The sequence below is a fragment of the Giraffa tippelskirchi genome, chromosome 5, assembly GCF_054371585.1.
Source record: "Giraffa tippelskirchi isolate mGirTip1 chromosome 5, T2T-mGirTip1v1.2.pri, whole genome shotgun sequence".
Classification (NCBI taxonomy): domain Eukaryota; kingdom Metazoa; phylum Chordata; class Mammalia; order Artiodactyla; family Giraffidae; genus Giraffa; species Giraffa tippelskirchi.
The window spans coordinates 37,191,576-37,218,761 of record NC_137279.1 but is presented as its reverse complement, the minus strand read 5'-3'; the positions used below and the strand labels follow the sequence as shown (position 1 = coordinate 37,218,761).

The 27,186-nt window shown below is 45.8% G+C and overlaps 1 protein-coding gene and 1 long non-coding RNA gene across 2 annotated transcripts in view; one reads left to right on the top strand and one right to left on the bottom strand.

The window, feature by feature from the left end:
* DISP3 (dispatched RND transporter family member 3) overlaps window positions 1-27,186 on the bottom strand; it is a 56,676-nt gene that overhangs the window by 15,586 nt on the left and 13,904 nt on the right. Inside the window, exons 2-9 of the mRNA XM_081486013.1 lie at window positions 19,241-20,327; window positions 18,091-18,310; window positions 5,914-6,050; window positions 4,542-4,676; window positions 3,974-4,134; window positions 2,644-2,783; window positions 890-1,038; window positions 492-653 (exon numbers count right to left, since the gene is read on the bottom strand). Of these exons, the coding sequence (XP_081342139.1) occupies window positions 492-653; window positions 890-1,038; window positions 2,644-2,783; window positions 3,974-4,134; window positions 4,542-4,676; window positions 5,914-6,050; window positions 18,091-18,310; window positions 19,241-20,324 (2,188 nt within the window). The 5' untranslated portion in view covers window positions 20,325-20,327. The remainder of the gene's footprint in view (window positions 1-491; window positions 654-889; window positions 1,039-2,643; window positions 2,784-3,973; window positions 4,135-4,541; window positions 4,677-5,913; window positions 6,051-18,090; window positions 18,311-19,240; window positions 20,328-27,186) is intronic.
* Window positions 17,636-27,186, top strand: part of LOC145504709 (uncharacterized) — a 30,989-nt gene continuing 21,438 nt past the window's right edge. Inside the window, exon 1 of the long non-coding RNA XR_014052448.1 lies at window positions 17,636-18,284. This is a non-coding gene — a long non-coding RNA (uncharacterized LOC145504709). The remainder of the gene's footprint in view (window positions 18,285-27,186) is intronic.

Sequence of the window (27,186 nt, the reverse complement as noted above, 5' to 3'; positions counted from 1 at the left end):
CTGCTGCATGACTCGCACTGGGCTAAATCCTTTACACATACTGTGGTTTCCTTACAACAGCCTTACTAGATACTCTTCTCCTCAGTCATAAGATAGGAAACTGAGGCACAGACTAACTGCCCCAGTCCAGGTAACACTGCTAGAACATGGTAGAGTCAGGATCCCAATTAGCCAAGCTGGTCCAATGCTAGAGCCCAAGCACCGGGCCCTCTGCTCTGCTGTCTAGCATGATGACTGGGATGTAGGAGGTGCTCAATAAGCAATAGCTATTGTGAGACCGGCTTTATTCTCTGCAGGGAGGGGGTGAGGCTCCGAGAGAGTGAGTGACCTGAGCCCAGGTCTCTGGCCTCTAGCTCATCTGTGGGACAAGGGGCGGGCTCCCAAGACCCGCATGTTCTTTGAGAAATCAGCAGGGGGGGAGTCTGTTTTCCACATCTCAGGCGCTGGGAGACACTGCAAGATGGCGGAAGGAGAGTGGAGAGCCCACTTACCCACAATCACCCAACGGCTCTTGACGGCTGACCACAGGACCCAGTGATGCAGCAGCTCCTGCAGCTGGGCAATGAGCTGCCCCCGGCTGTCCCCGTTGGGGGCTGGCTGCAGGCCCTCGGGGGGCACAGACAACAGGGACACATCTCCCAGCTCCAGCGACACTGCCAGGGCAGAGCAGTGGCCCGTCAGAGGGCTGGCCCAGAAGTGGGTCAAAGCCCCTCTGGTCCACATCCCCTCCAGGGAAGCTCAGATGCTTGACGGGGATCCTCCCAGGTGTCTTGTCCCGCCTCCACCTCAGGACCAGCTGGTCCTCACATCAGCTCGTCAAGGTATTTCCCCTGGCAGAGGCGGCACCTGGGTCCCACAGGTTCAGCAGCAGGCCTGCACCCTCTCTCACCTGGTTCCTCCTCCACACTCAGCAGGGGTATGTCATCGTCCAGGTAGGGCATGGGGCCCTGCGCGGGCCCACCCCCAGCCCGCTCAGCAGCCGTGAACACATCCCCAGGGAAGTGCGGGGAACTCCTGCGGCCGCACTTGTGGTTGCAGCTGCAGAGAGAGTGGGAGAAGGGTGAGTCCTGGGAGTCCAGGCTACATGTGAACCAGGCATCACACTGCTGCTGACAACTCACAGGACACGCCTCACAGTCTTCCAGGAGCCTGTGCCTGAATTCTCACCAGTGTCATCTCCCCCAGGGCCCTTGGGTACCACAGTTCCTCTGGGGAGACAAATGGTGACTGTAGCCATCCCTAGGGACAGCAGATGATGGCACGCAGCTGTCCAAGCATCGAGGTGACCAGAGTAGGGGGATCACGCCTCTGCTGTCGAGTGCCCAGGGCCCTGAGACCAGGGGGATGGGGAAGCAGGGCTGGGCTGCATGTGCAGCTGAGGCCTCAGCTGGAGTGAATGTGGGGGACCAAGGCTCACCCTGGGGACTAGGGACAAGAACAGTGCACATGGCGAATGTGCCAGGAGTGCTCAGTGCCAGAGAGTGAGCTAGAGCTCTTCATGGATTCTCTCATTAATCCCCACAGGGTTGTATGTACCCATTTTATAGAACAGGAAACTGAGGTGCAGAGAGGTTAAGTTACATGTCCAAAGGTCCACAGTTTCTGGTCAAGGAGTCTGAGGCTGCATCCCCTACCCAAGACTGGGGGAAGGGACAGGGTGGGCTTAGTTGGTGTCTCTGTAGAAATTAGGAAAAAGGAGCCTTTTACCCAAGACACTTCTATGTCACAAAACTGTCGTAGAAACAGTCAAATCTGAATGGCCACAGTGCAGACGACTGTGCCTCAGCTAGAGAGCTCTTGTGCAGTGCCCAACCTGAACCACCATACGTGGAGACCCTGAAGCAAAGTATGCGTGGAAGGGCTAAGGGGTCCTTCCCAGGCCTTAATCTGAGTTCCCTGCTGGCCTCTCATCTCCTTCCTGCCCCTCATCTCACCATAGTCAAGTGGACACTGTCATGGACTCCTAACAGTCCTGCATTTGTGTGCCCTGCACCAAGGCCAGACTCTCTATCATTCCCTAGTACTCCCAACCCAGATAGCCACTCAGGCCGTATTCCATTTGACCACCACGCCCCCTGCCCTGACCCTGCTGACTTGGCCCACAAGACCCCAAGCCCTCTACCTTCAGCCGAAGCAGCTCTGGGCTGATCCAATCAACTTTGCACCTGGCTCACTGGGTCTAAATACTGTTCCTCTTTCAAGATGAGGACCCAGAGGACATTTAACGTGGCAGCTAAGAGTATGGGATCCAGAGTCAGATTATGGGGTCTAAATCTCAGCTCTGCTGCCTCTTAATGGGTGACTTTGAGAAAGCTGCCCAGCCTCTCCAAGTCTTTGCCTCCTTGTCTGTAAAATGGGCAAAATAAGAGGACCCAGCTCCTAGGGTCCCTGAGGATGGCAGTAAGATCTTACACAAAAGCACTCTGCCCACTTCCTGGTACACAGTAGGTGATCAAATGTAACTATTAGACAGGAGTGCACAGAAGTGCCCAGCAGAGGATGGGGCATACAGAAGGTGCTCAGTAGTGAATCACGAGGCTTTTGGGAGAGAGGATGGTGTGTTGAATGGCCCCCCAAGGGCCTGTTATGACTATTCTGTGAGAGCAGGACACAGCCCGTGCCTCCCTCATCCTCCCGGCTCACCTGGTCTGGCAGGCACTCTCCAGTGGTGCCATGTAAAGGCTCCAGATGCCCAGGGCCGCGGGCATGGTGAAGAGCACTGCCAGCCAGCAGCAGGACACGATCAGAGACATGAACAGGCCGAAGTCGTGGACAGCTGGGATCTGGCGATGGAAAGGTGGGGGCGATGTGGGGGATCAGGCCTGGAGCCCAAGGAGCCCAGGGACTCTGCAGCACTGGGCCCTAACCACCCCCAGACTGAGGCAGGATGCGGAGGCCGAGGCTGCTGGAGTGAAGGCACTGGCCTAGGAGGAGGTCAGAGGGCCGGGCTGGAGCCAGGGGTGTGGCAGAGAGGAAGAGTCCTACCTCTGGTTGACACTGCAGCCCTCTGCCTGAAACAGTGCCCAGCACAGAGCAAGTGCTCCGTAAGTCATTACAGAAAGGGCAGAGGAAGACACACTGTTGGAGCAGGGCACATGTCAGCAGAGGGGACGGGAGAGAAAGCTGCCACAGGGTGAGCCCCAGGAGTGCCACGGGGACCTGCGCAGGGTGTGGCGGTCAGAAGGAAGCTGCAGCCAACAAGCAGACAGGCCTTCCTTCACTGTCTGTGGAACACTTTCACAAGCATCTCATTCCAGTCTCTGATGATCCATACGTGAGGAGAGTGAGGCTCACCGAAGTTAAACAGTTTAAGCTGCCTAAGGTCACACAGCCAGAAAATGGCAGAGGAGGGACGGGAACCCAGCTCAGCTTGTTTTCTGCGTGTGGTTCTCTAGTAAAGCCTGGAGAATCCCAGAGCATCTGGTGGTTTCTAGACAGGATCCTCAGCCCAGGTCATAAGGCCTCTCAGACTCAGACAGGTTCCCTGCCTTTCAGACTCTGTTGGCAGCCAGGACCTGGCCTAGGATCCTTCTCCTGAGCCCAGCTCAGACAGGAAGGAGCGTGGGGCCAGCGAGAAGAAAGTGTGTGTGAGGGTTAACAATGCAGTATGCAGCTGGTGGGTGGAGAGGGCCCTGGACTGGGGTCAGGAGTCATGGGCAGGCTTACCACGTATCAGCTGGGGGACCTTTGGAAACAATTGCTAAACGCCCTTCAGGGCCGAGGGTGGATTATCAGTAATGAGCATCAATAAGAAACACAATTTGTATTACTAGAATTCTCCCATTTGTTAAGTTCTGGTGATGGTGATTAGTAACAAAAATGGACTCTAGGGATGTGGCAAGTACCTTGAGGTGGAGGCTGCGTGGCCCCAAGAGAAGGGGTGGGTGGGAAGAGCGGAGATCAGGGTCCAGGTATGCATGGGCGGGGGTGGGGGGCAGGGGACGCCAGGCCGGGCTGGAGGGCCGGCTCCCACCTGGGAGAAGACGTTAGCCGCATAGGCGGCGGCCGTGGTCAGCGAGGTGAAGAAGGTGGCCTTGCCCGCCGTCTGGATGGTGTGGATCATCCGCAGTTGAGGGTCTTCCAGGTGGGTGGCCTGGCGGTAGGTGTTGATGAACACAAAGACGTCGTCCACGCCTATGGGAGGGGGCCGGGCCAGCCGGGTTACTCTGCTGTCTCCAGGTCAGATCCAGCCTCGGCCATGAACCCAAGCCCCACCCTCATGCTGCATGGCCCCCTCCCTCACCAGAACTAGACCCCTTCCTCCAAACCTTCGCCACCCCTCACCTTTCCCACCATGCTTAACCTTCACCCAGCATATCCACCCACTCCTTCCACCTCTAGGGGGTTCCACCCCCCATAAGCCAAGAATCACTCACCACTCACACTCTACCCACCCTCTACCCCAAGTCCAAGGCTCTGAGGTCTGAGAGAGGACTTTTTAGAGCCCCTATGGAAGCCAGACTTTGCATCCTGTAAAAGGCCCTTTGGGGGTCAAATTCCAAAGTGGGAGGCCCATCACCATGGCAACAGAATCAACTCACCAATGCCCACTATCACAAAGGCAGCCACCCCATTGAGGATGCCCAAGTACTGGATACCAAAGACCACGTGGTACAGGAAGAGCGCCACCAGGCAACTGACGCCGATGCTGGCAATCCCGAAGAAGGACAGGAACACTGGGCAGGGCAAGAAGCACAGGGGATGGAGTAGGGGGACCCAACAGAACACAGCCTTTCAGTGTCTCTGGCCCCGGCTGGGTCCTGCCTCATACACCTCCATCCCCAGGGGCACCTTCACCACCCCATCCAAGCCCAGTATAGTTCTCTATGCCCAGAGAAGGCACTGGGCAGGAGGCCTGAGTAGCAGATGAAGCCCTTGTTGAGTAAGTCAGGTTGTTCATGGGCCCTCATCTTTGCAGAGCTTACTTCACATGCTAGTAGGGAATTATTTTATTTTTAACATCTGTCACCCCAGTAAATTAGAGGTTCCATGGAGGGAGGAAGTACATCGATGATGTTCACTACTAGAACTCTGGCACCTGAGAGCATCTGGCACATAGTTGGTGCCCAGTTTATATTTGTTACATGGATGAGTGAATGTCTTTTCCATTTTTGAAGGTATGACCAATCTCTCATTCACTTGGTTAATAGAGAGTACCTCCTGTATACGCAGAAAGAAGCAGCTAGGGTGCACAGGGAGGGGGCGGTGGAAAAGTGAACTGGGAATCTAATGGCAGCTCACCCGGGACTTTAAAACAGGCTAAGGATGGGACTTCCCTGGCAGTGGTCCAGTGCTTGGGAAGCTACCTTCCAGTGCAGGGGACGCAGGTTTGATCCCTGGTTGGGGAACTAAGATCCCACATGCCACAGGGCAACTAAGTCGGTGTGTGGCAACTACTGAGCCCATGTGCTCTGGAGCTCATGTGCCATCAACTAGAGAGCCTGTGCGCCACAACTATAGAGAAACCCATGAGCTGCCACAAACAATTTATACTGCAACGAAAGATCCCGCACAACACAGTGAGGATCCCATGGTTCACAACTATGACCCATTACAGCCAAATAAATAAATACTAAATAATAATAAACAGGCTAAGGAATAATCCATAAAGTGTCCAATACTCCAGACTCCACGAAACTTATCAACAAGAAAAAAACCGTCAAAGAACAAAAGGTTCAAATGTAGGAGGTCCTGGGGGAGCGGGCCCTGGGGCATGGCCCAGTCTGCCTCCGCACCTTAGTCTCCCTGCCCAGCATTAGAAGGTGATGTCTGAGCAGCTGTCCCACCGCCAGCTCTGATACAGCAGATTCAAGCCCATTTCCAGCATTCCTGAGCAGGAAGGCTTTGTCCAGACAGAAGCACACGGAGGAAAGAAGGGGCTGGCTCCATGCAGGGCCACTGGAGAAACTGTACCTGAGCAGGAGGTGAGAATGTAGACGAGGGCAGCGATGCAACTGCTGCTGATGAAGGCCAGGAGCATGTCGTTGTTGAAGGTTCTGCGAACCTCATAATCAAAGAGGTCTGTGCCCCCATACAGGACCTGGACTTTGCTGGGGAGGGAGGACACAGAGGGAGGAAAGACAGAGTGGGTCAGAGATGGAGGAGGACCACGAACAATATACCTCCTCTGTGGCTCTTTACCTTGGTTGTACATTATGATCACCTGGGGGCTTTCAAGAGTCCTGATGTCCAGGTCATACTCTAGACAAGTGAAACCAGCATGTCTCAGGTGGGACTGAATTATCAGTGAGGTTGAGATTGCTGCTCCACACAAATAATAGTCAATTATAGCTGAATTTTATGTCATTCTCAATTATCCTCAATTCTCAATTGTTTACAGCAAAATTCTAAACTCAAATCAGCTTCCAGATACTCAGTCTTACAGTGCTATTCAGTGCTCATTTAACAGAAGTTATTAGAAAAACTTAACCGAGTTGGTGAAGTTGATTTTTAAAATACCAAGAGGGGTGAGATCTGTTCCTGGTCAAGATGGAGTAACAAGATGAAATCTACATTTCCTCTCCTGTGAAATTAACAATAAAAAAAGAGAGAGAGAGAAAATATGTGAAACAAGATTCTGGACATGACAGCAAAGAACGGTGATCCCTAAGAGATGAGAAATAAAATGGGCTTTATGGTTACTCTGACTTACTGGCTTGAGAAAGTTTCCAGGCTTTGGTGCATCCTAATATATGGTACAGTGGTAAAGAACTCGCCTGCCAATGCAGGAGACACAAGAGACACAGGTTCAATCACTGGGTCAGGAAGATCCCCTGGAGTACAAAATGGCAACCCACTCCAGTATTCTTGCCTGAAAAATTCCATGGACAGAGAAGCCTGGCTGGCTACAGCCCATGGGGTCGCAAAGAGACACAAATGAGTGAATGAGCAAGCAATACATGGGTTAACGGACACCGCAAAAGAGCCTGAAAGTTTTCCAAACTTGATGAAAACGATAAACCCCTCGATTCAAAAAGCTTGAGCAGCAGAGCCCAAGCACAAAAAATCGCGAATAAAACAACAATGCACATCATAATCAAATTGCTCAAAATAAGTGACCAAGATAAAATCTTAAAAGCAGACTGAGGAAAAAAGATGCACTATGCAGAGGAACAAAAGTAAGAACGACAGGAGATTTCTCATCAGAAACAATTCAAGTGAGAAGACAATGGAGCAAATCCTTTACCTACTGAGGAAAAAAGTCAACCCAGAATTCTATAATTTGAACTATATATTTCAAAAGCAAAGGCAAAATATTTTTTTCAGTATACAAAACCAAACCCAGAATTCTATAATTTGAACTATATATTTCAAAAACAAAGGCAAAATAAAGATTTTTTTTTTCAGTATACAAAACCTGAAAGAATTCATCTTCAGTACACCTTCACTACAAGAGATGTTAAAGGAAATCCTTCAAGGAGAAGGCAAATTATTACAAATGGAAATACACATCTGCACAAACGAATAAAAAGGACTAGAGATGGTAACAACATGAATAAGTGTATAAAATTTCTTATTATGTAAAACTTTTAAAATGATAACTGACCATTTAAACAGAAATAACAGTAATGTAGTGTAGGGTTTATAACATATATGAAAATAAAATATATGACAACAATAGTATAAAGGTCAGGAGGAAGGAAATGGTGGTATACTATTCATATATAGTATACACTATACATGAAGTGGTTTAACATCATTTGAAGGTACACTGATAACTTAAGGATGTATAGTATAAACCCTGAAGCAACGACTAAATTAAATATTTATAGCTAAAAAAAACAAAGGAAATAAAATGGAATAATAAAAAATTCTCAGTCCAAAAGAAGGCAAAAGAGAGGAAAAAGAAACTAAGAATATAGGGGGCAAAGAGAATAAAATAAAATTGTCTTAAGTCTAACCATATTAACAACATACTAACTGTAAAAGATCTCTGTTTAGTTCAGTCCCTCAGTCATGTCCGACTCTTTGCAACTCCATGGACTGTAGTATGCCAGGCTTCCCTGTCCATCAGCAACTCCTGGAGCTTACTCAAACTCATGCCCATAGTGTTGGTGAAGCCATCCAACCATCTCATCCACTGTTGTCCCCTTCTCTTCCTGCCTTCAATCTTTCCCAGCATCAAGGTCTTTTCCAATGAGTCGGTTCTTCGCATCAGGTGGCCAAAGTATTGGAGTTTCAGCTTCAGCATCAGTCCTTCCAATGAATATTCAGAACTGATTTCCTCTAGGATTGACTGACTGTATCTCCTTGCAGTCCAAGGGACTCTCAAGAGTCTTATCTAACACTACAGTTCAAAAGCGTCAATTCTCTGGGGCTAAGCTTTCTTCATAGTCCAACTCTCCCAACCGTACATGACTACTGGAAAAAGCAATTTTCTTGAAGAGATCTCTAGTCTTTCCCATTCTATTATTTTCCTCTATTTCTTTGCATTGATCACTGAGGAAGGCTATCTTATCTCTCCTTGCTATTCTTTGGAACTCTCCATTCAAATGGGTATTATCTTTCCTTTTCTCCTTCACCTTTAGCTTCTCTTCTTTTCTCAGCTATTTGTAAGGCCTCCTCAGACAACCATTTTGCCTTTTTGCATTTCTTTTTCTTGGAGATGGTCTTGATCACTGCCTCTTGTCAAAGGTCTAAATATCCCAAATAAAAGGCAGAGGCAGTCAGATTAGATTAAAAAATCAAGACCGAGCTGCCTACAAGAAACTCACGTTCAATGTTGACACAAATAGGTTAAAAATAAAAGTACGGAAAAAAGTACCATGCTGACATGAATCAAAAGAAAGTTGGAGTGGTTACATTAATAATAAATGAAATAAATTTCAGAGAAAAGAATATTACTAGAAATAAAGAAAGTCATTTAAAAATTATAAAGGGCTCAGTTCATTAAAAGAATACAACAATACTAATTGCTTTGGACCTAATAACAGAGCTTTAAAATACATGAAGCAAAAACTGACAGAAATGAAAAAAGAAATAGACAAACCTGCGATTATAGTTGGCCATTTCAAAACCCGTTTCTCAATAACTGCTAGAACAATTAGACAGAAGATCAGTATGGATACAGAAGACTTGAACAACACAATCAACCAACCTGACTTAATTGACATTTATAGAACACTCCACCCAACAACAGCAGAATACATTTAAGTGCATAGGGAACATTCAGCAAGACAAACCACACTATAGACCATAAAATAAGACTCAGAAAATTTAGAATAACTTAAATCATAAAAAGTATGTTCTATGACCACAACGGAATTAAATTAAAAATTAGTGACAAAACACTATCTGGGAAATTCCTAAACATTTGGAGACTAACAAACTTTTAAATAATATAAGGATCAAAGAAGAGATCAAAAGGGAAAATTGAGAGTATTTTGAATTGAATGAAAATGAAAGCACACGTCAAAATGTGTGAGATGTGCTAAAATGATGCTTAAGGGAAATTTTATATCAATAAACACCTGTATTAGAAAAGAATCCAGTTTTCAAATCAATGACCTCAGCTTCTGCTGCACAAAAGCAAAACAAGAGAAAATTATACATAATGTAAGTGGAAGAAGGGAAATAATGTAGATCAGAGTATAAATATATAAACAAACAGAAAGACAATAAATATCAAAGAAACCAAAATCTAGCTCTTTGAGAGGACCAATAAGATTGATAAATTTCTAGCCAGACTGATCATGAAAAAAGGAGATAAGACATACATGAAGGAGGTGACACCACTACAGTTTTGCTGCTGCTGCTGCTAAGTCGCTTCAGTCGTGTCTGACTCTGTGCGACCCCACAGACGGCAGCCCACCAGGCTCCGCTGTCCCTGGGATTCTCCAGGCAAGAACACTGGAGTGGGTTGCCATTTCCTTCTCCAATGCATGAAAGTGAAAAGTGAAAGTAAAGTCGCTCAGTCGTGTCCGACTCAAAGATAATAAGGGAATATTATGAATTACCTTGCACCAACAAATTTTTACCATTTAAATGAAATGGACAGCCCCCAACTAAAATAAATAAATTTATTAAATAAAAAAAATGAAATGGACAAATTTCATGAAATATACTATCAAAGCTTGTGTAAGACTATAGAAATAACTTTCATAGCCCTACAAAAGTGTTAGTTGCTCAGTTGTGTCTGACTCTTTGCAACCCCATGGACTGCAGCCCACCAGACCCCTCTGTCCATGGAATTCTCCAGGCAAGAATACTGGAGTGGGTAGCCATTCCCTTCTCCAGGGGATCTTCCTGACTCCAGGATCAAATCCGGGTCTCCCACATCATGGGCAGATTCTTTACCATCTGAGCCACTAGGGAAGCTCTACATGTATATTTAAAAATTGAATTTGTAGGGACTTCCCTGGCAATCCAGTGGTTAAGACTCTGTACTTTCATTGCAGGGGGCATAGGTTTGATCCCTAGTTGGGAACTAATACCCTGTATGCCACATGGCATGCCCCAAAACATTTTTTTAATTTAAAAAATAATTGAATTTGTAGTTAAAACCTTCCCCTAAAGAAAACTCCAGATTCAGACAGTTTCATTGGTAAATTCTACCAAACATTTAAGGAAGAATAATACCAGTTCCATACAAACCTTCCAGAAAACTGAAGAGAGTATTTCCCACCTCATTCTGGAAGACATTTTGATATCAAAATCAAACAAAAATACTACAAGAAAACTACAGCCTAGTATCCATCATTAACATGCCAATGAACAAAGAATACGAATAGAATCTAACACTATACAAAAAGGATAATCCCAAACGGGATCTGCCCCAAGAATGCAAGGATGGTTTAAACTTTAAAACTCAATTAATGTAATTCATCATATTAAACTAAAAATGAAAAATGTATGTTCTCTCTCTAGATGCAGAAAAATATTTGAGAAAAATCCAATATTCATTACTGACCTAAAAAAAACCTTATCAGCAAATTAGGAATAGAAGGGAACTTCCTTAACCTGATAAGAGACATCTACAAAAACACCTACTGACTTCAGTCAGGGATAATAAAAGGTTGTCCATTCTCATCATTTTCATTCAACATTGTATTGGAGGTTCTAGCCAGTGCATTCAGGCAAGAGAAAGAAGTAAAAGAAATCCAAATTGGAAAGGAAGAGGTAAAACTGTCTTTATTAGCAAAAGACATGATTGATTATGTAGAAAATTAAATGGAATCTATGAAAAAATTTCTAGAACTTATAAGGGAGCTTATCAAGGTTGCAGGACCCAAAGTCAATTATATTTCTATATGTTGAGTTGACCAAAACGTTAATTTGGGCTTTCCATGGTATTGTTGTTGTTCAGTCACAAAGTCTTGTTTGACTCTTTGTGAACCCATGGACTGCAGCACACACACCAGGCTTCCCTGTCCTTCACTATCTCCCAGAGTTTATTCAAATTCATGTCCATTGAGTTGGTGATGCTATCTAACCATCTCATCCTCTGCCACCCTCTTCTCCTACTGCCCTCAATCCTTCCAGTATCAGGGTCTTTTCCAATGAGTCAGTTCTTTGCATCAGGTGGCCATCAGTTTCAGCGTCAGTCCTTCCAATAAATATATAGGGTTGATTTTTTTTAGGATTGATTTATTTGATCTCCTTGTAGTCCAAGGGACTCTCAAGAGTCTTCTCTAGCATCACAATTCAAAAGCATCAATTCTTCAGCATTCAGCTTTCTTTATGGTCCAACTCTCACATCCATACATGGTATGGAAAAACCCAAAAGAACTTTTTGCCCAACCCAATACAAGCAACTAACAACTGGTATACTTTCAACTAACAATGAAATTTTTAAAAATATCATTTACAACAGAATAAGAATGTGAAATAGGGACAAATCTGACAAAAGATATCAGATTCACCAGGTTCATTGGTCATAAGACTCAATACTGTTAAGATGTCATTTCTCCTCAAATTGATCCAAGTATTTGACATAAACATAATCAGGATCCCAGTGGACTTTTATTTGGAGAAATGGATAAGCTGCTTCTAAAGTTCATAGGAAGGGAATTCTCTGGAAGTCCAGTGGTTAGTTTTCTGTACTTCCATTGCAGGGGGCACAGGTTCCAACCTGGTCAGGGAGCTAAGCTCCTGCATGCCACATGGTATGGCCAAAAAAAAAAAAAAAGAACCAGCCATTAAGAAACAGTAAATAAATAACACAAAATAAAATTCATAGGGAAATGCAAAGGCCCCAAAATGACTAAAATAACTTTGAAAAAGAACAAAAAGTTGGAAGACTAACACTTGGACAAGACATGGCATAAAGCTACCATAATCAAGACAGTGTAATACCAATGGGTAAATAAAATTTAAAAAATTGGTTGATGGAATAGAACAGAGTCCAGAAATAGAACCACATATATATGGACAAAAGATTTTTGTCCAAGATTCTAAGTCAATTCAGTGAAGAAAGAATCATCTTTTAAACAAATGATGCTGGAACAACTGGATATCCATATAAAATAATAAACATCAGCACCTTATGCTATATATAAAGTATATGTAGTGTATGTCTTACACCATATACAAAGATGAACTAAAAATGGAATATCACAGAACTAAATGTAAAGCCAGTATTTAAATAGTCAAAAGATCTAAATAGTTCACCAACAAAGACAAATGGATGACAAATAAGCATGTGAACATCACTAGGAAGTACGGAAATCCAAGTTAAAATCACAATGAAAAAAAAAAAAATCACAATGAGATATCACTACACAGAATGGCTAATTTAGACTTTTTAAACTGACCATGGACTTTCCTGGTGGCTCAGATGGTAAAGAATATGCCTGTAGTGCAGGAGACCCAGGTTCAATTCCTGAGTCAGGAAGAACCCCTGGAGAGGAGTCTGGTGGGCTATGGTCCCTGGGGTCACAAAGAGTTGGATAGGACTGAGTGACTAACACTTTCATTTTCAAACTGACCATACCAAGTGTTAGGGAGTTTGTGGAGGAACTGAAATTCTTATACACTGGGTGAGAATGTAAAATGGTACAATCAATTTGGAAAACAATCTGACAGTTTCTTAAAAAGTTAAACTCACATGGGGACTTCCCTGGAAGTTCAGTGATTAAGACTTTGCCTTCCAGGGCAGGGAGTGTAGGTTTAAGCCCTGGTGGGGGAGCTCAAATCTCACAGACCTTGTGGCTAAAAAACCAAAGCATAAAACAGAAGGAGTATTGTAACAAATTCAATAAAGATTTTAAACAAATGGTCCACATTAAAAAAAAAAATCTTAAAAAAAATACATTCATGGTTTTTTTTTAAAAGTTAAACATACACCTATCATATGATCTAGTCATACCACTCCCAGATATTTATCTGAGACAAATGAAGGCATTTGTTCACACAAAGGCTTCACAGCATCTCTATCTACAATAGCCAAACCTGGAAATAACCCAAATATCCATAAACGAGTGAGTGTATGAACAAAAGTTGGCATCTCCACACAATGGATACTACTCAGCACTTAAAAAGAATAAACTGTCAATACATGCAACAACATGGATACAATTCGAAACAATTAGGCTGAATGAATGAGATCAGTCAAAACTGTGCATTCTATATGATGCCATGTATACAAAACCAGAAAATGAAAACCAATATATAGTGATAGAAAGGAGAAAGTGGTCCTGGGGTGGAATGGGAAGGAAGTTGAGGCAGGATGGAGTGAGTGTCAAGGGAACATGAGTAAACTTCTGAGGGTGATGGATCCATTCATTAACTTGATTGTGATAAAGGTTTCATACTGTATACATGGGTCAAAACTAATCAAATTGTAAACTTTAAATATATGCAGCTAGTGTATATCAACTCAAAGCTGTTTTAAAAAGTCAAACAGGACACTTAAAAAAAAAGTAGAAAAGATCTTTGGATTGACTACTTTGTTGAATTAAATTCAACAAAGGGTTAATTGAACTTTCATTAGAATAGAAAACTGAAAGTTTGGTCAATTGTTCATTCATTCATTCATCTATATAGCATTTATAGAACACCTTCTAGGTTCTAGGTCCTCTCTTAGTTTCCAGCTATAAAAAGACATAGGCCCAAACTTCTACTCTTGAGTAGAAAGGAATAGCTCATGCAAGACCAATATTCCTGCTTAGAACTACTAAGAAATCAAATAAAATTGAGAAATCATCTATTTGATGACATTAGGGATTTCCTGAAGCAATGAAACTAGAGAGCTAAGACTCCAGAAAGGGAAGAACCTACCAAACATAAGCTTCCCTTCCACAGCTGTGTTTACCCTGGAGGTATCTGCTGATTCTGAACACAGGCAGGAGACTGAAAATCTAGGCAGGGAGTCAGAAAAACTAGCAGAGCTGTGGGTAGAGACTTGCAGACCAGCAAAGCATAAAACCAGTTTCTTCCGCAGCACTTCTGCCAAATACTGGGGCAGCCTGGAGTATGAGGTTACAAACTTAAGCAGAAAGCCTCAGAAAAAACAGAGAAGAGATATTTTTAGCTCTTTTGAGAGACAAAGCTTAGGGTTTGGAACATGTCAGGGAAACGGGCTCTGGAGAATACACTAGGCTCTCAGTTGCAAATTCTAGAGAACCAAAGGCAAACTAGAGGTAGGCTGCGACTTTTCAGGACTACAAACCAGCCTCAACCCTTTGTAACTGCTGTTTGTTTAAGGTGATCAGCCACAACTCCATCTGCCTAGTGGAGGGAAAGATGAACTTTCTTTGGAAGAAATAACATCATCTGGACCTCTGTTTTTACATACAATACTCATTACTCAGTAAAAATTACCAGGCATACCCACAGGCAGGACAGCATGACCAAAAACCAAATGAAAGAACAGACCGCAGGGAAAAAAACCCAAAAGATATCCATAATAACACTAAGCTGGTAAAGAATTCACCTGCAATACGGGAGACCTGGGTTCACTCCTTGGGTTGGGAGGATCCCCTGGAAAAGGGAATGGCTACCCACTCCAGTATTCTGGCCTGGAGAATTCCATGGACTGTATAGTCCATGGGGTTGCAAAGAATCGGACATGACTGAGCTACTTTTACTTTCATCCATAATAACCTAACTTAATATGCTTAAGAACACAGAGGAGAATATGAACCAAATAAATTAAATGGTGAAAAATTTCACCAAGGATTTAGATCTATAATAAAGAATTATTGGAAATCCTCAACAGAAAAACATTAATCTTGAAATCTCAAGAGACTTTAAACATCAAATTAGATACAACGGAAGACAGGATCAGTGAATTGGAATATCTAAACCAAAACATGCAAAGCAAAGAAAAACCTGGAAAAGAGCACTGAGAGCACATGGGACTCATATAAGATAAGCTATAGGAATGTATTGTACAGCATGGGGAATATAGCTAATATTCTGCAATGACTGTACATGGAGTGTAACTTTTAAAATTGTATTAAAAATTTTTAATTAAATTTTTAAAATGAAGAAAGCAGCATGCTGATTACACAGGCTCTTCAGCTTATCTTTCCAGCTCCCACTTTTTATTATCATATTCATAAATAAAAGAAAACACATGAGATGTTGAAAATATCCAACATTTGTGTAGAGTCCTTAAAGGAGACAGGACAGAGAATGGGGTAGAAGCAATATTTGAAGTCATAATAGCCCAGAAATTCCTAAAAGTGATGAGTTATAAACCAGCAGATTCAAGGTCTATGCACCTCAAGCAGAACAAATACAAAGAAAACCATATCAAAATACGATAGTAAGATTGTTGAAACCAAAAACAAAGAGAAATCTTTAAAGTAGCCAGGGGGAAAAAAAGACAATTGTTCAAAGGGCAACAAAAAGATTTACAGCTGACTTTCCCCCCAAAATGATGAAAGTCGAAACACAATGGACTGATATCTTTTAAAGTATTAAAGAAAATAACTGCAAATTCTATACCAGAAGACATATATTTCAAAAATGAAAGTAAAATAAAGATGCCTTCTAGACAAACAGAGAATTTATCACTAGCAAACCTGCACTAAAAAAAACACTAAAGAGAATTCTTCAGATACAAGAAAAATGATCCCAGAGGGAAACATGAAATTCTAGAAAGTAATGAAGAGCAACAGAAAGCATAAATATGTGAGTAAATATGGATTCTGACTGAGTAAAATAAAAATGTAATGTCTTATGAGGTTTAAAATGTATATAGAATTAAAATGCATGTAAGAATAAGGCAAAAGGCTGAAGGGGTATAAATGCAATGAATGAGTTCTAAGATTCTGGTATTATCAGGGAAGCAGTAAAAGTGATAATTTGTAGTATTCTTTGTAATAAGTCAAGATGTATGTTGTCATTTCTCAGGTAACAAATAATAGACTGATTTTTAAAAAAAGATTTTATTGATCTAAAAGAAGGCATTAATATCAAGACTACAGAGGCCCTGGTTATCACCATTCCTATGAAGCTCTAGGGGGATGGTAAGGGGAAGAGAATTGTTTTTTTAACCCAGGACAGGGGTTTTGTCTCAGCAGCTGAATGTATTAAGCACAAGTTAACTGCTGGTATCTAAAATTTTGAAGCTCCTTGTACAGCCAGCCGTTCCCAGATTCCCAACCCAGCCAAGGACCTTTCCCTAAGGTCCATCCAGCTACCCATTCATTCCTCAGACAAAGAGGTACTATGCTAGGGGCTAGGCCTACAGAAAGGGAGCAGAAACAATCCCAGTCCTCAACAAACTCACACTCTACTGAGAAATAATTAAACCAGAACTTTCTCAGACTTATGTATCCAAATAAGTCACCTGGAAACTCTACAGGTCTGGGAAAAGCCTTGATATTCTACATTTTTAACAAGTCTCCAAGTGATGTTAATGCTGATTTGAGTTGCACTTTGAATGACAAGGAATTAAAAGAGTAAAATACAGAGTGACAAGCGCTATGACAAAATTGAGGCTCAGAGAGGTTGAAACTCCCACAATTAGGTGGAGTAACTGGGATCTGACCCCAGATACATCTTACTACAAAGCCTGTGTTTGCTCTTTCCTACCTGTCTTATGGAGAAGCAAAGGGTGTGTGGAAATGGGTAGGGTGATAATTTAATGCAATCTCAAGTAAATAATTGCCAGGTTGGATCTTAGTAGAGGAACAGGGGTTTGCCTGGCAATGAATCACAGCTGCAAGAAGACTCAGTACAGCAACTGCTGTAAAAACACACAGCACCAGGGCATTGCATTAGAAACTCTGGATTTTAATCCCATTCCACCACTTATGAGCCTCAAAATTTTTGACAGCGTACTTAATTGTACTGTGCCTCAGTTTCCTCAACTGTAGGATGGAGAAAATCATAACAGCTCCTCCCTCATCAGGATGGTGTAAGAATTAAGTTAGATGGTGTGTATAAATGGCTTAGGACAGTATGTGGCACAGGGCAAGCACAATAAATGTTAGCTTTGATTATTAGAGCAGCTGTTCAATAAAGGAATGAGGGTATTTCAGACTGAATGATTCCTCCTGTTCCAGGGGTTGACTTGTCAGAGCAAGAGACTGAAAGGCATTGGAGTTATTGCCCTGCAGGACTGACAGATGAACTATCAAATGCTTTTACCTAGTGGGGAGGGGCCCAGTTGTTTCTCAGACACACATCCCAAGGACTAGAGGACAATCAGAGCACCTACTGCCCAAAAGCTCATCTCCTTCTAATGACCACAGAAGGGTAGCAGAACTCATCATGCCTATTTTAGCAGTAACAGAGGCCCAGAGAAGTGAAGTGACTTGCCCACTATCTTGCTGGATAGTAAAGGCAGAGAGGAACTCCTTACACCCTGGTTAATACTCTTTCCAGGAAGCCTTCTAGCACCATTGCAGGAGAAAATCAATACCCAAGACCTCCAGGGCAGAAGTTCTCCAAAGCTGTCATATTCACTAACCATTAGCACTGATCAGGAAAAGCGTCCTTTCATCTGTCAGAGTGATGATGAGGATGTATCTGGCTCTGTCTCTGATTTGAAAAGAAAGACTTCCAGGGAAAAGGTTGCAGAAGGGGATCTGGGATGTATGAGAAAGAACCACCTGGAAACCAATTCCCTACCTTAATACAGCCCTTTCCTGGTACAAACAAGGACAGGCACACGTCAGATGCAGCTGGACTGCCTACCTAGTGGACTGCTTGGCCAGCATGGCCACATAGGTGACCACAAAGCTCTGAAACTTAGCCCGCTGCTCCTCCCAGCGATCGTCCACCGAGTAGTAGTTGGGCAGGGGTGCTCCAAAGAGGATCTCACTGCGTAGGAGGGAGCTCTTGAGGTTTTCTGCGGAGAGGCCCTCGTCCACGTACCAGTAGAACTCTGGGTGAGTCATGGCCAGCTCTAGGGAGCCTGCAGGGGCAGGGGTCAAGAGGTCCAAGGAGCTCAGTAAGTCAGCTCCCACAAACCTTCCATCAGGGTCATCCTGCCCTCAACATCTCACCCCCTTTTTAAGGAAATGGAAAACTGTCCCAGCTTGGGCTGCCTCCAACTGTCTCTAACAGGACACAGAGATGGTTTAGAGAAATCACTGCTGCCCAAAAAGAGCAGCCCCCCAAGATCTGCTCAGGCGGCTCCCACTAAGTTTAACACCTTCATTTCAGCTTGAACTTCACCTAATACCAAGGCTCAGTCTCTGTAGTCCTGTAACACTTTCCCATCCCAGTCCCACCTTCATCTGCTTAGAACCCTGCCATGTCCCCCTTAAAAGACATACCAAAGCCCAGCCCCTACAGCCAGCCTCTGTCCCCTCCCCATCCTTTCTCAAGTCCCATCCCTAATGTACCTCAAACTAATCCACCTTGATCTTCCTGCAGCCTCAGCCTCTCTCCAAATGCCCAGTTCTCTGTAGCCACATGCCATCTCCCCTCTAACCAACGTCATGCCCAAGCCCCAGCCCAAGCTTTATCTAACTCTGGGCACAGCGAAACTCCAAGTCTCCATCAATCTAGGCACCTCCTTCCTTGCCTCCGTCAGATCCCATCTCACATCCAACCCTCTCCCTGCCCGTCTTCAATAAATGGCCTGCAGGCCTGCCCAGCACTCAGCTCCAGCCTGACTCCACTTCACAGCCAATTCCAACTCCATCCTCTTACCAACCTGCAGAGTACTGCAGAGTCAAGCCTTCCTTTAACCTCCAAGCCATGCCCCCACCTTATTAACCATGCCCCTTCACCCCAAGCCCCACCTATCCTCAGTCTCCACCCCTTACAAGCCCCGCCTCCAGGGTCCTTCAGACCGGGTCCCTACAGGCCCCACCCCAGCACACCTAGGGCTGCTCACCCCGGATGTCGGCCAGGTCCTGACCCATGCCATCATAGTAAATCTTGCCACCCCTCTCAGTGGGGAAGAAGTAGGTCATGAGCGAGCTGGGCGGGGAGCAGTAGGAGTAGGAGCCGAGCGGCAGGTCCTTGAGCACTTCATGGGGCTTCCAGCAGAACTCCCGGAAGCCCGGGTGGTCCATGATCTTGCGCTCAATCTCGTGGATTGTGACCAGCCGCTCACTTGTGAAAATGTTGCGCTCAGCATCTCCGCGTGCCAGGAAGATGAGCTCGATGCGCCAGTGCGCATGTGTCTGGGTGTTGGCACTCACATAGGAGCGTGAGTAGTCCCAGCGCGAGGCACCGCGGCGGGCACGGCTCTGATTGGCCACGGCTGCCCTGGGGGGTGGGGCACTGGATGGGCACCGCCCACTCTCCTCCGGCTCCTGGTTTATCGAGGCTTCACTCTGGTTGGCTGCCGGCCTCTCCATGGGTGGAGTCTCTCGCCGTAGACGCCTGCTTTGATTGGCTGTTGGCTTCTGGGCGGTGGCGGTGTCCCACAACAAGCCATTCTGCCCGGCTACAGCGACCACCGTGTGTGGGGCTCGGGCAGCCGGCCGCGAGCGGTTCCCTAGATGTAGCTGCTGCAACTGCTCTGTGATGAGGCGCTGAAGTGTCTCAGAAGTGAAGTCGGCCAGGTCACGCCGGTTGCGCCCCCAGGACCCAAACTGGGATTTGAGCGCCAGCGCGAGGGCGTCAAAACGCTGGGAGGCCTCATGGTTGCGGATCTCAAAGGCGTTGTAGGAGATGTCAATGTCCAGTGGCGGGTAGTAGAGGAACATGAAGGCTGACAAGGCCATGGGGATGCTGCAGCCCAGAAAGAGCACCAGCCCTGCACAGCACGGATTGGTGAAGGCCCAGCCCAGGGTACTCCAGAAGCCCGAGGCTGGGGGCCGGGACGGCAAGGTCCAGCGCCACCAGCAACACTGGCTCCCTGCCCCAGCGTGGGGCCCCGGCTTCTTCTGGCCCCTCCTAAAGGCCTCACTCATTGTTTCCTCCTCCTCTAGCCATACATCTTGCAGCAAGGGGTCATCCTCTGAGTCCATAGCCTACAGGAGAGGGAGAGGGTGAGCAGGCTATAGAGAAGGAGAGGATGTTGCTACCGTAGCTGCAGTCGCCCACCCCGAGTATTAACCTTGCCCACTTATAACGAAGACAGATACTACAATGGAATCGCATCAAACAGGCACTTAATGAATTCAACCACATATGTACAAAATAGAAAGAAAAAAATCCTGTTATTTGCCAGTCACAGCTCCCAACTAGATCAGGGCTTTCAAGGCCACTGAAAAAGGAGAATCGGCGCCCAGTTGCAAACAGAAGAGATATTCCTCCACAAGGAAGGGATATTCAAGGGGAATTTTGATTATGCATGATTTCCCAATTTTTGCTGCATTCTCTGATTTTAGAACTCAAAGCCAATGTGAGGTGTGACTTTGTTGCAATCACTTTTATTTAACAAACAGCTATAAAGTCATCCAAAAGTATCAGGGTAGAAGGGAAAGAACACTCTGGAACTGGACCCTTGTTTGGGTCCTGGTAGTGTGAACACTGCCAAGGCAGTGAACCTCAGAGTCTTTGTCTGTTAAGCACAGGTGGCCGTTCCTGCCTCACACGATTGTAGGGAAGGTCTAAGGAAGAAGCATCCTGCAGTCTGTGTGGTATATTTGTTATTATATATCACATGAATACATTTCTTTGCTCCTCTCTGGGGACTGTAATGTGCTCAGCCATTGCCCACGTGGCTCTGACAGCGCTAGATGCCTGTCATAGTCCTCAAGAAATCTCAATAGCTCCCCACCCCCTCTTTGGGATGCTGCAGCTGCAGCCACTGTTTGTCGGGCTCAGACCACTTAATATGCAGCTCCAGGGACGTCAAAACTTTGGGCACAGACAGGGGCCAGGCAGCTGTCTCCCCAAGCTGTGGGCACAAGCAGCAGGAGGGCTTGGCAGGAGGGGGCAGTCTGAGGACTCCAGCAAGGTGGCCCAAAGGCAGGAGACCCCCCGGTGTCCCCAGGTGTGGCCTGCTCCCTTGTCCTGCCTGCCCTCTGTTTGGACGGAAAAAGACTCATTATCTAGTTAGACGCCAGGCAGTGAGAGGAGGAAGCTAATTATGCCAGCGTTGGCTAATTAATGCTGCTTTTCCTATTAACATTCTCTAGAATGCTCCATTTCAATTAGACGGTCTGTCCGGGAAGAGAACGGGCTGCCATCAGCCCAAAGAAAGTGAAGAGAGGGCGAGGGGAAGGAGGGAAACAGAGAGAAAGACAGACAGGACATGGGAAAGATGAGAGACAGAGAAAAATGAAAACAGGAGACAGGAGAGTGGAGTTTGGGGGCAGGGGTTGGAGGTAGATGCAAATAGGGAAATAAAGGAAGAGAAAAGCAGAAGAGTGAGGGAGAGGGTGCCAAGTATGGATGAGAGAGGAAGACTTGAAAGGGAGAGAGACTGGAAGGGGCAGGAACTGCTCCATAAATATACGAGATTCCTACAGATGCAATAATTAAACTTCTCATTTCTGATGCCCTAAAGCTAGCTTCCTGAGGGGATGCTACCTGCTCTGAGGCTCAGTTTGCATCAGCAGAAACTCGTGGGAGTAAACCAGAAGCAGCTCAGGCTCACCCTATCTCCAAAGGGCAAACCCAAGTCTGCACGTGGAGGTGGGGGTGTGTGTGTGGGAGCCTCCATTCCATCCCTAACTGCTGAAGGGGGAAGTTGATGGTAGTACAGTAGAGAGGGACAGGGGATGCTTGCATTTTTTCTGGGGACTAAATCCATCCATTGGCCCCCAGCCCCTTAGCCAGGGTACAGTTTTCAATGTGTTGGCATGTGAGTGGGTCTAAGACCAGGATTCTGGGTCATGTCAGCACTCCCTGAATGATCCTCCTAGCCCATCGTTACTTCACCAGGAATGCTACTTCCTGCTCTAGAAGTCCAAGTTTAAAACATCTTTCAAGGCCTTGCTCAAGTGTCACCTCTGCCGAGAAGACTTCCCAGATCTGAACACTAGCCACCCCCACCCCTTCCAAGATATGTGTCCAAGCTTCTCACCACACTTATGGGATAAATATTTACTTGAGGACAGGAAGAGAGAGGCACTGTAGCAGTGGTAAAGGCCATGATTTGGGAGGCAGACGGACTTGGATGCAAATCCCAGCTGTATGACTTAAGGCAGGCAGTATAATATTTCTGAGCCTCAGTTTTTTCATCTGCAAGACAAGGCTAACAGTACTCACCACAGAGGTTGCTTGATGATATAAATAGCAGGCTGACCACAGTGCCTAGGAGGTGTAAGTGCTTGAGAGATGATAGCCACTGTTCTTTTACACTCTGCTTCCTCACAAAAGGCTGTGAACTCCTAAAACATCCATGTGGCCCATTGTATTTGCCAAAGATAGCCATGACAATGTCTCCCATCTCACATGTTCTCATGATGTAACTGTAAGACTTCTCCCACCAAGAAGTTATGTTTTCATTACTTCCCTTAAATCTAGATGCTCTGTGACTTCTGAGGCTAGGTTAAAATGGAGATGGAGCTTTCATCTGGCTTTCTTGGGACATTCATCCTTAGAACCTAGCCACCATGCTGTAAGGAAGCCCAAACTAGCCCATGCAGAGACTACACATAGGAGCTCCTGCTGACAACATAGTTGACAGTCACCATCAACCACCAGATATGAGTGAAAATGTCTCCAGTGATTCTGGGCCCCTAGCCACCAAGTAATACCCAACCTTTTAGTTGTCCCAGTTGAGACTCGGGAACTGTGGAGTTGAGCTAAGCCACCCTCTCCTGTGCTCTATTCTGGCCCACAGAATCCATGAACATAGTATATCAGCTGCCATAAATCACTAGGTTTGGGGTTAGCTCTTCTATAGCAACAGTAAGTGAACAATTGCAATGGAACTCTGTCCCATATGACTTTGTGTCCTGCAGTCTGTGCTTGCTAGATTTAAGTGATCAGAAAATTGAACACAGCCATTTGGTCTCTCAGTGAGAGCCCCACAGCCCAGTGGACATAAATTCCAAGGAGTAGGGATTTGGCTGTCGAGTTCCCTGCTGGGTCCCCATGGTCTAAAATACTCCTGCCTGGGGGCCAGGGTGTGTGTCAGTGGTTAGCAGGTATTTGTTAAATAAAGGAAGGAAAGCAAATCTCAGAAGAAGCAGAAGCATCTGTGTTAGATATTAGGTAGAAATACCCCTGGAATCTCCTTGGATAGAGGACAGTCAGACACCAAACAGTGTAAACATAGGGCAGAGAGGGTGGTTTCTTCTGTCTAAGGTGCAAAGGATCTTGGAGAGGATGAGACGGATGAGCAGGAAGTAGACCTGATGGTTCTTTTACTGTCACTCCCCTCCCTCCATCCACCTCCATGCCCTCCTTCTCAGCCTACTCCTGAAAAGAAAAACTGCCATGTGGGATACCACACATGGCTCCAGACCTAGCTCAGCCTCCAACTTTCTGTGTGGCCCTGGGCATGTCCTGGCCCCCTCTTGGTGCCCTGTCTCCCCCCATCTGGGAGATGGGAGATATTGTCTCCCCCATCTGACAGTGGAATGATAAAAGCCCAGGTCCCTCCAGCTGTGACACCCCCACACTCTCTGAGCAGCCCTTGTCTGCAGGCCAAGGGGGGATGAGTATAGTCTGAGAGTCTTCACCAATCCAGCTAGCAGCTGGGGTCTGACACTAATGCCTCAGCTGGCAACCCTGTTCTCAGCACCCGCTCCCAGGATGGGCAACAAATCACAAATTTGTTTTCCTTTTTCAAATGATGGGAATTGATTAGCTTAGTGAAGAGCTCCAGCTGCTCCGTGGAAAGGAGATAAGGATGGCTTCCTTGATATTTGTCAGTGACTCAGACAAAGAGCCCAAAGTCGGACTGTGATCACCGGGGACTGTGATCCTGCCTGTATGATCTCCCATTAGGGCGTTCCTGCTCAGTGACCTGCGTGTGTGCTTCCTCCCTCCCTCTCCATCTGTCTCTGTCACACACACACCCACACACACACACACACACTTAGAGATAATCAGAATTAAACTCTGGGACTCCTGGGAGCTCATGAACCAAGGTGGACACACATCCATGGAACATGGTCTCCCTCCTCTTGGGAAAGGCAAATGAGACAGCCACCTATAGGGGAACAGCAGAACTGGGGATCCTTGGAGAAAAAACCTGGCCCGGTTTCAAGGGCCAAGCCTGAGGCAAGCCAAGGCCACATTTGCAGCCTAATCCCAATTTTATAACAGGAAAACAAAAAAAAAATCTACATATATATGCATTAAAAAAAAAAACATTAATAGTGATTATCTCTGACTAGGAGGATTATGGGTGATTTTTATTTTCTTCTTTATACTTGTCTGTTTCCAATATTTCTACAATGATCAGGTACAGCCTGCCTTTTAGAGTTATAAATAAATGTTATTTAAAAACACGTTTAAAATAGAACATGTGTGTATGTGTGTAGAAGGGATTTTGCTAACAGCCTTCAACTCTTTGAGGAGTTACTATAATAGGCATGGGAGGAGGTGGGGCTCTGTCCTCCAAGAAGAGAAACAAGGACCGTTGCAGCAAGAGAGACCCTGGTTAGAAAGCAGAAGGACCTAGGGAGAGCGGGAGGTGGTAAATGCCCAGTGGGTGCGTCACTGTGGAGTCTTTGGTTCCCCTGAGATGGATGGGGCGGGGGGGAGGTGCCTTTAAAATGACCAGGAAGGAGATCCTGGCTTATCAGACCCAGAAGGGTTCAGAGCACTGGTCCAACTCCTTCATTTCATAGCTTAGAAACGAAGCCCAGCAAACGGTCTTATCCAAGGTTATATTTCTTTTTCTTTTAAGATTTCCTTGGTGTGAACCATTTTAAAAGTCGTTACTGAAGTTGTTACAATATTGGTTCCGTTTTATGTTATGGTTTTTTTGGCCATGAGGCATTTAGGATCTTAGCTCCCCAACCAGAGATCGAGCCCGCACCCCCTGCATTCGCAGGTGAAGTCTTAACTGCTGGACTGCCAGGGAAGTCCCCTCAAGGTCATGTTACAGTGGCCGAGTCAGGGCCCTTGGCTCAAAGGAGTGCTCTATCTGTCCCATCACCAAATTCAGGGGTGGGGTGGGGGAAGTTTTGGGCAGTCCAAGGGAACAACTAGGCCTGGGGAAGATGACATGGGGACCCACAGAGCCAATACAGGGAAGCTATTTTTCAGGTCCAGAAAAGAGGCATTTGTCAAGTCACAAGGCAGATGGACTTCCCCGTCCAGACAGAATGGGACTTAGGGTGGGAAGCGGTGTTGCCTCAAAGACACCCCCAGCCCCCTACTGGGCCCTGCTCTTCTCCAGAAAAGCTTCCAGAGATGTGGACCCACCCCCGAGCCTGCCTATATCCCTGTTTACAACTTCCCTCCTTATGGCAAAGGGTGACAGAACACTTCCTTCTTCATTCCCCCATCCCAGCCAGACTATTAAAATGTAATCAAAAAATCACATTAGCCATGCAGATTCGGCTTAAAACACGTATATGTATATATAATTTAACGGCAGTTAGGAGCTAATCAGCTTTTTCTTCTTGTCTCGGGGTGTTTTGCCTCCCTGGTCCTTGAAAATATCTTGGGGTCTTTGATTCTCTTACTCTTGGGCTGAGAGATTTGGGCAGAAATTCAAAATAAGGTATTTTGAGTCGAACAGCTCCATTTTCTCCTGATGTGCTGAAGTGGGGACATTGTACCCTTCTCCACTCCCTGGTTATGGATCTCCCCTTTGGTGAATTCAGCTCATCTGAGGTGGGAAAGAGATGAAAGGAAAGAGGAGGACTTGGTCCCTCCTAGGTGCCACTATCCTAAATCCTAATGCCCCATCTTCTGAGAGTCTGCCACCCTCTATATGCCCCAGCTATGTGCCTGCCATCCAGAATTCCAAATTTTTCTCAGAGACCTGGATACTCCCTCTCAGGCAGGGAGGCTGCGGATACACTGCAGAGCTGGTGGCAGAACTGGGTCAAAATCACACAGATATGGTGAAGCTGAAAGTCCAACTAGCTGAATACATAAACTGACACCCAGGAAGAGAATCATAACATAATTAGCTGTGCATCTACTATGTGCAAACACCCTTTCTCATATATCAGCCCCACAGGGGAGGCTTTATAAGCTCCCCATTTTACAGAGTAATAAACAATCAGAGAGTTTAAGTGACTCTCTTGTGGTCACATAGCTTATTAAGGGGTGGAACTAGCATTTGAACCTCAGGTCTACCAATCCCAAAGCCTGTGTTCTGTTTACCATTCCAAGCAGCCTTGGAGTTCCTTGAGAACTGAGGTGTCGGTTCTCACTGAAGAAATCCATTGCCTTTTAGCAAGATGGCAGCATCCCCATAAGACCTGAAATCACACAGGTCTCAGCAATTCACCTTTTGGTAGGTTTCAGGCAGCTCAAGGCATGATGCAAAGGAAGGCTCCAGCAGTCTTGGAAGCCTGGCCTTCCCTTCAAGGAAAGCATGGGTGTGACAGTTAATTTTGCATGTCAGCTTGGTTGGGCCATGGGATGCCAGTGCGTCCGTGCTAAGTCGCTTCAGCCGTGTCGCTTCAAATCCTTTGCGACCCCATGGACTATAGCCCGCCAGGCTCCTCTGTCCATGGGATTCTCCAGGCATGAATACTGGAGTATGTTGCTATGCCCTCCTCCAGGGGATCTTCCTGACCCAGGGATCAAACCCATGTCTCTTATGTCTTCTGCATTGGCAGGCAGGTTCTTTACCACTAGCGCCACCTGAGAAGTGCCATGGGACACCATGCATCTGACCAAACATGATTCTGGATGCACAGACTGTGTAAAGCAGATGGTCCTCCCTAACACAGGTGGGCCACATCCAATCAGTTGAAGACCTGAATGGAACAAAAGGGCTGAGTGAAAGGGACTGGTCCC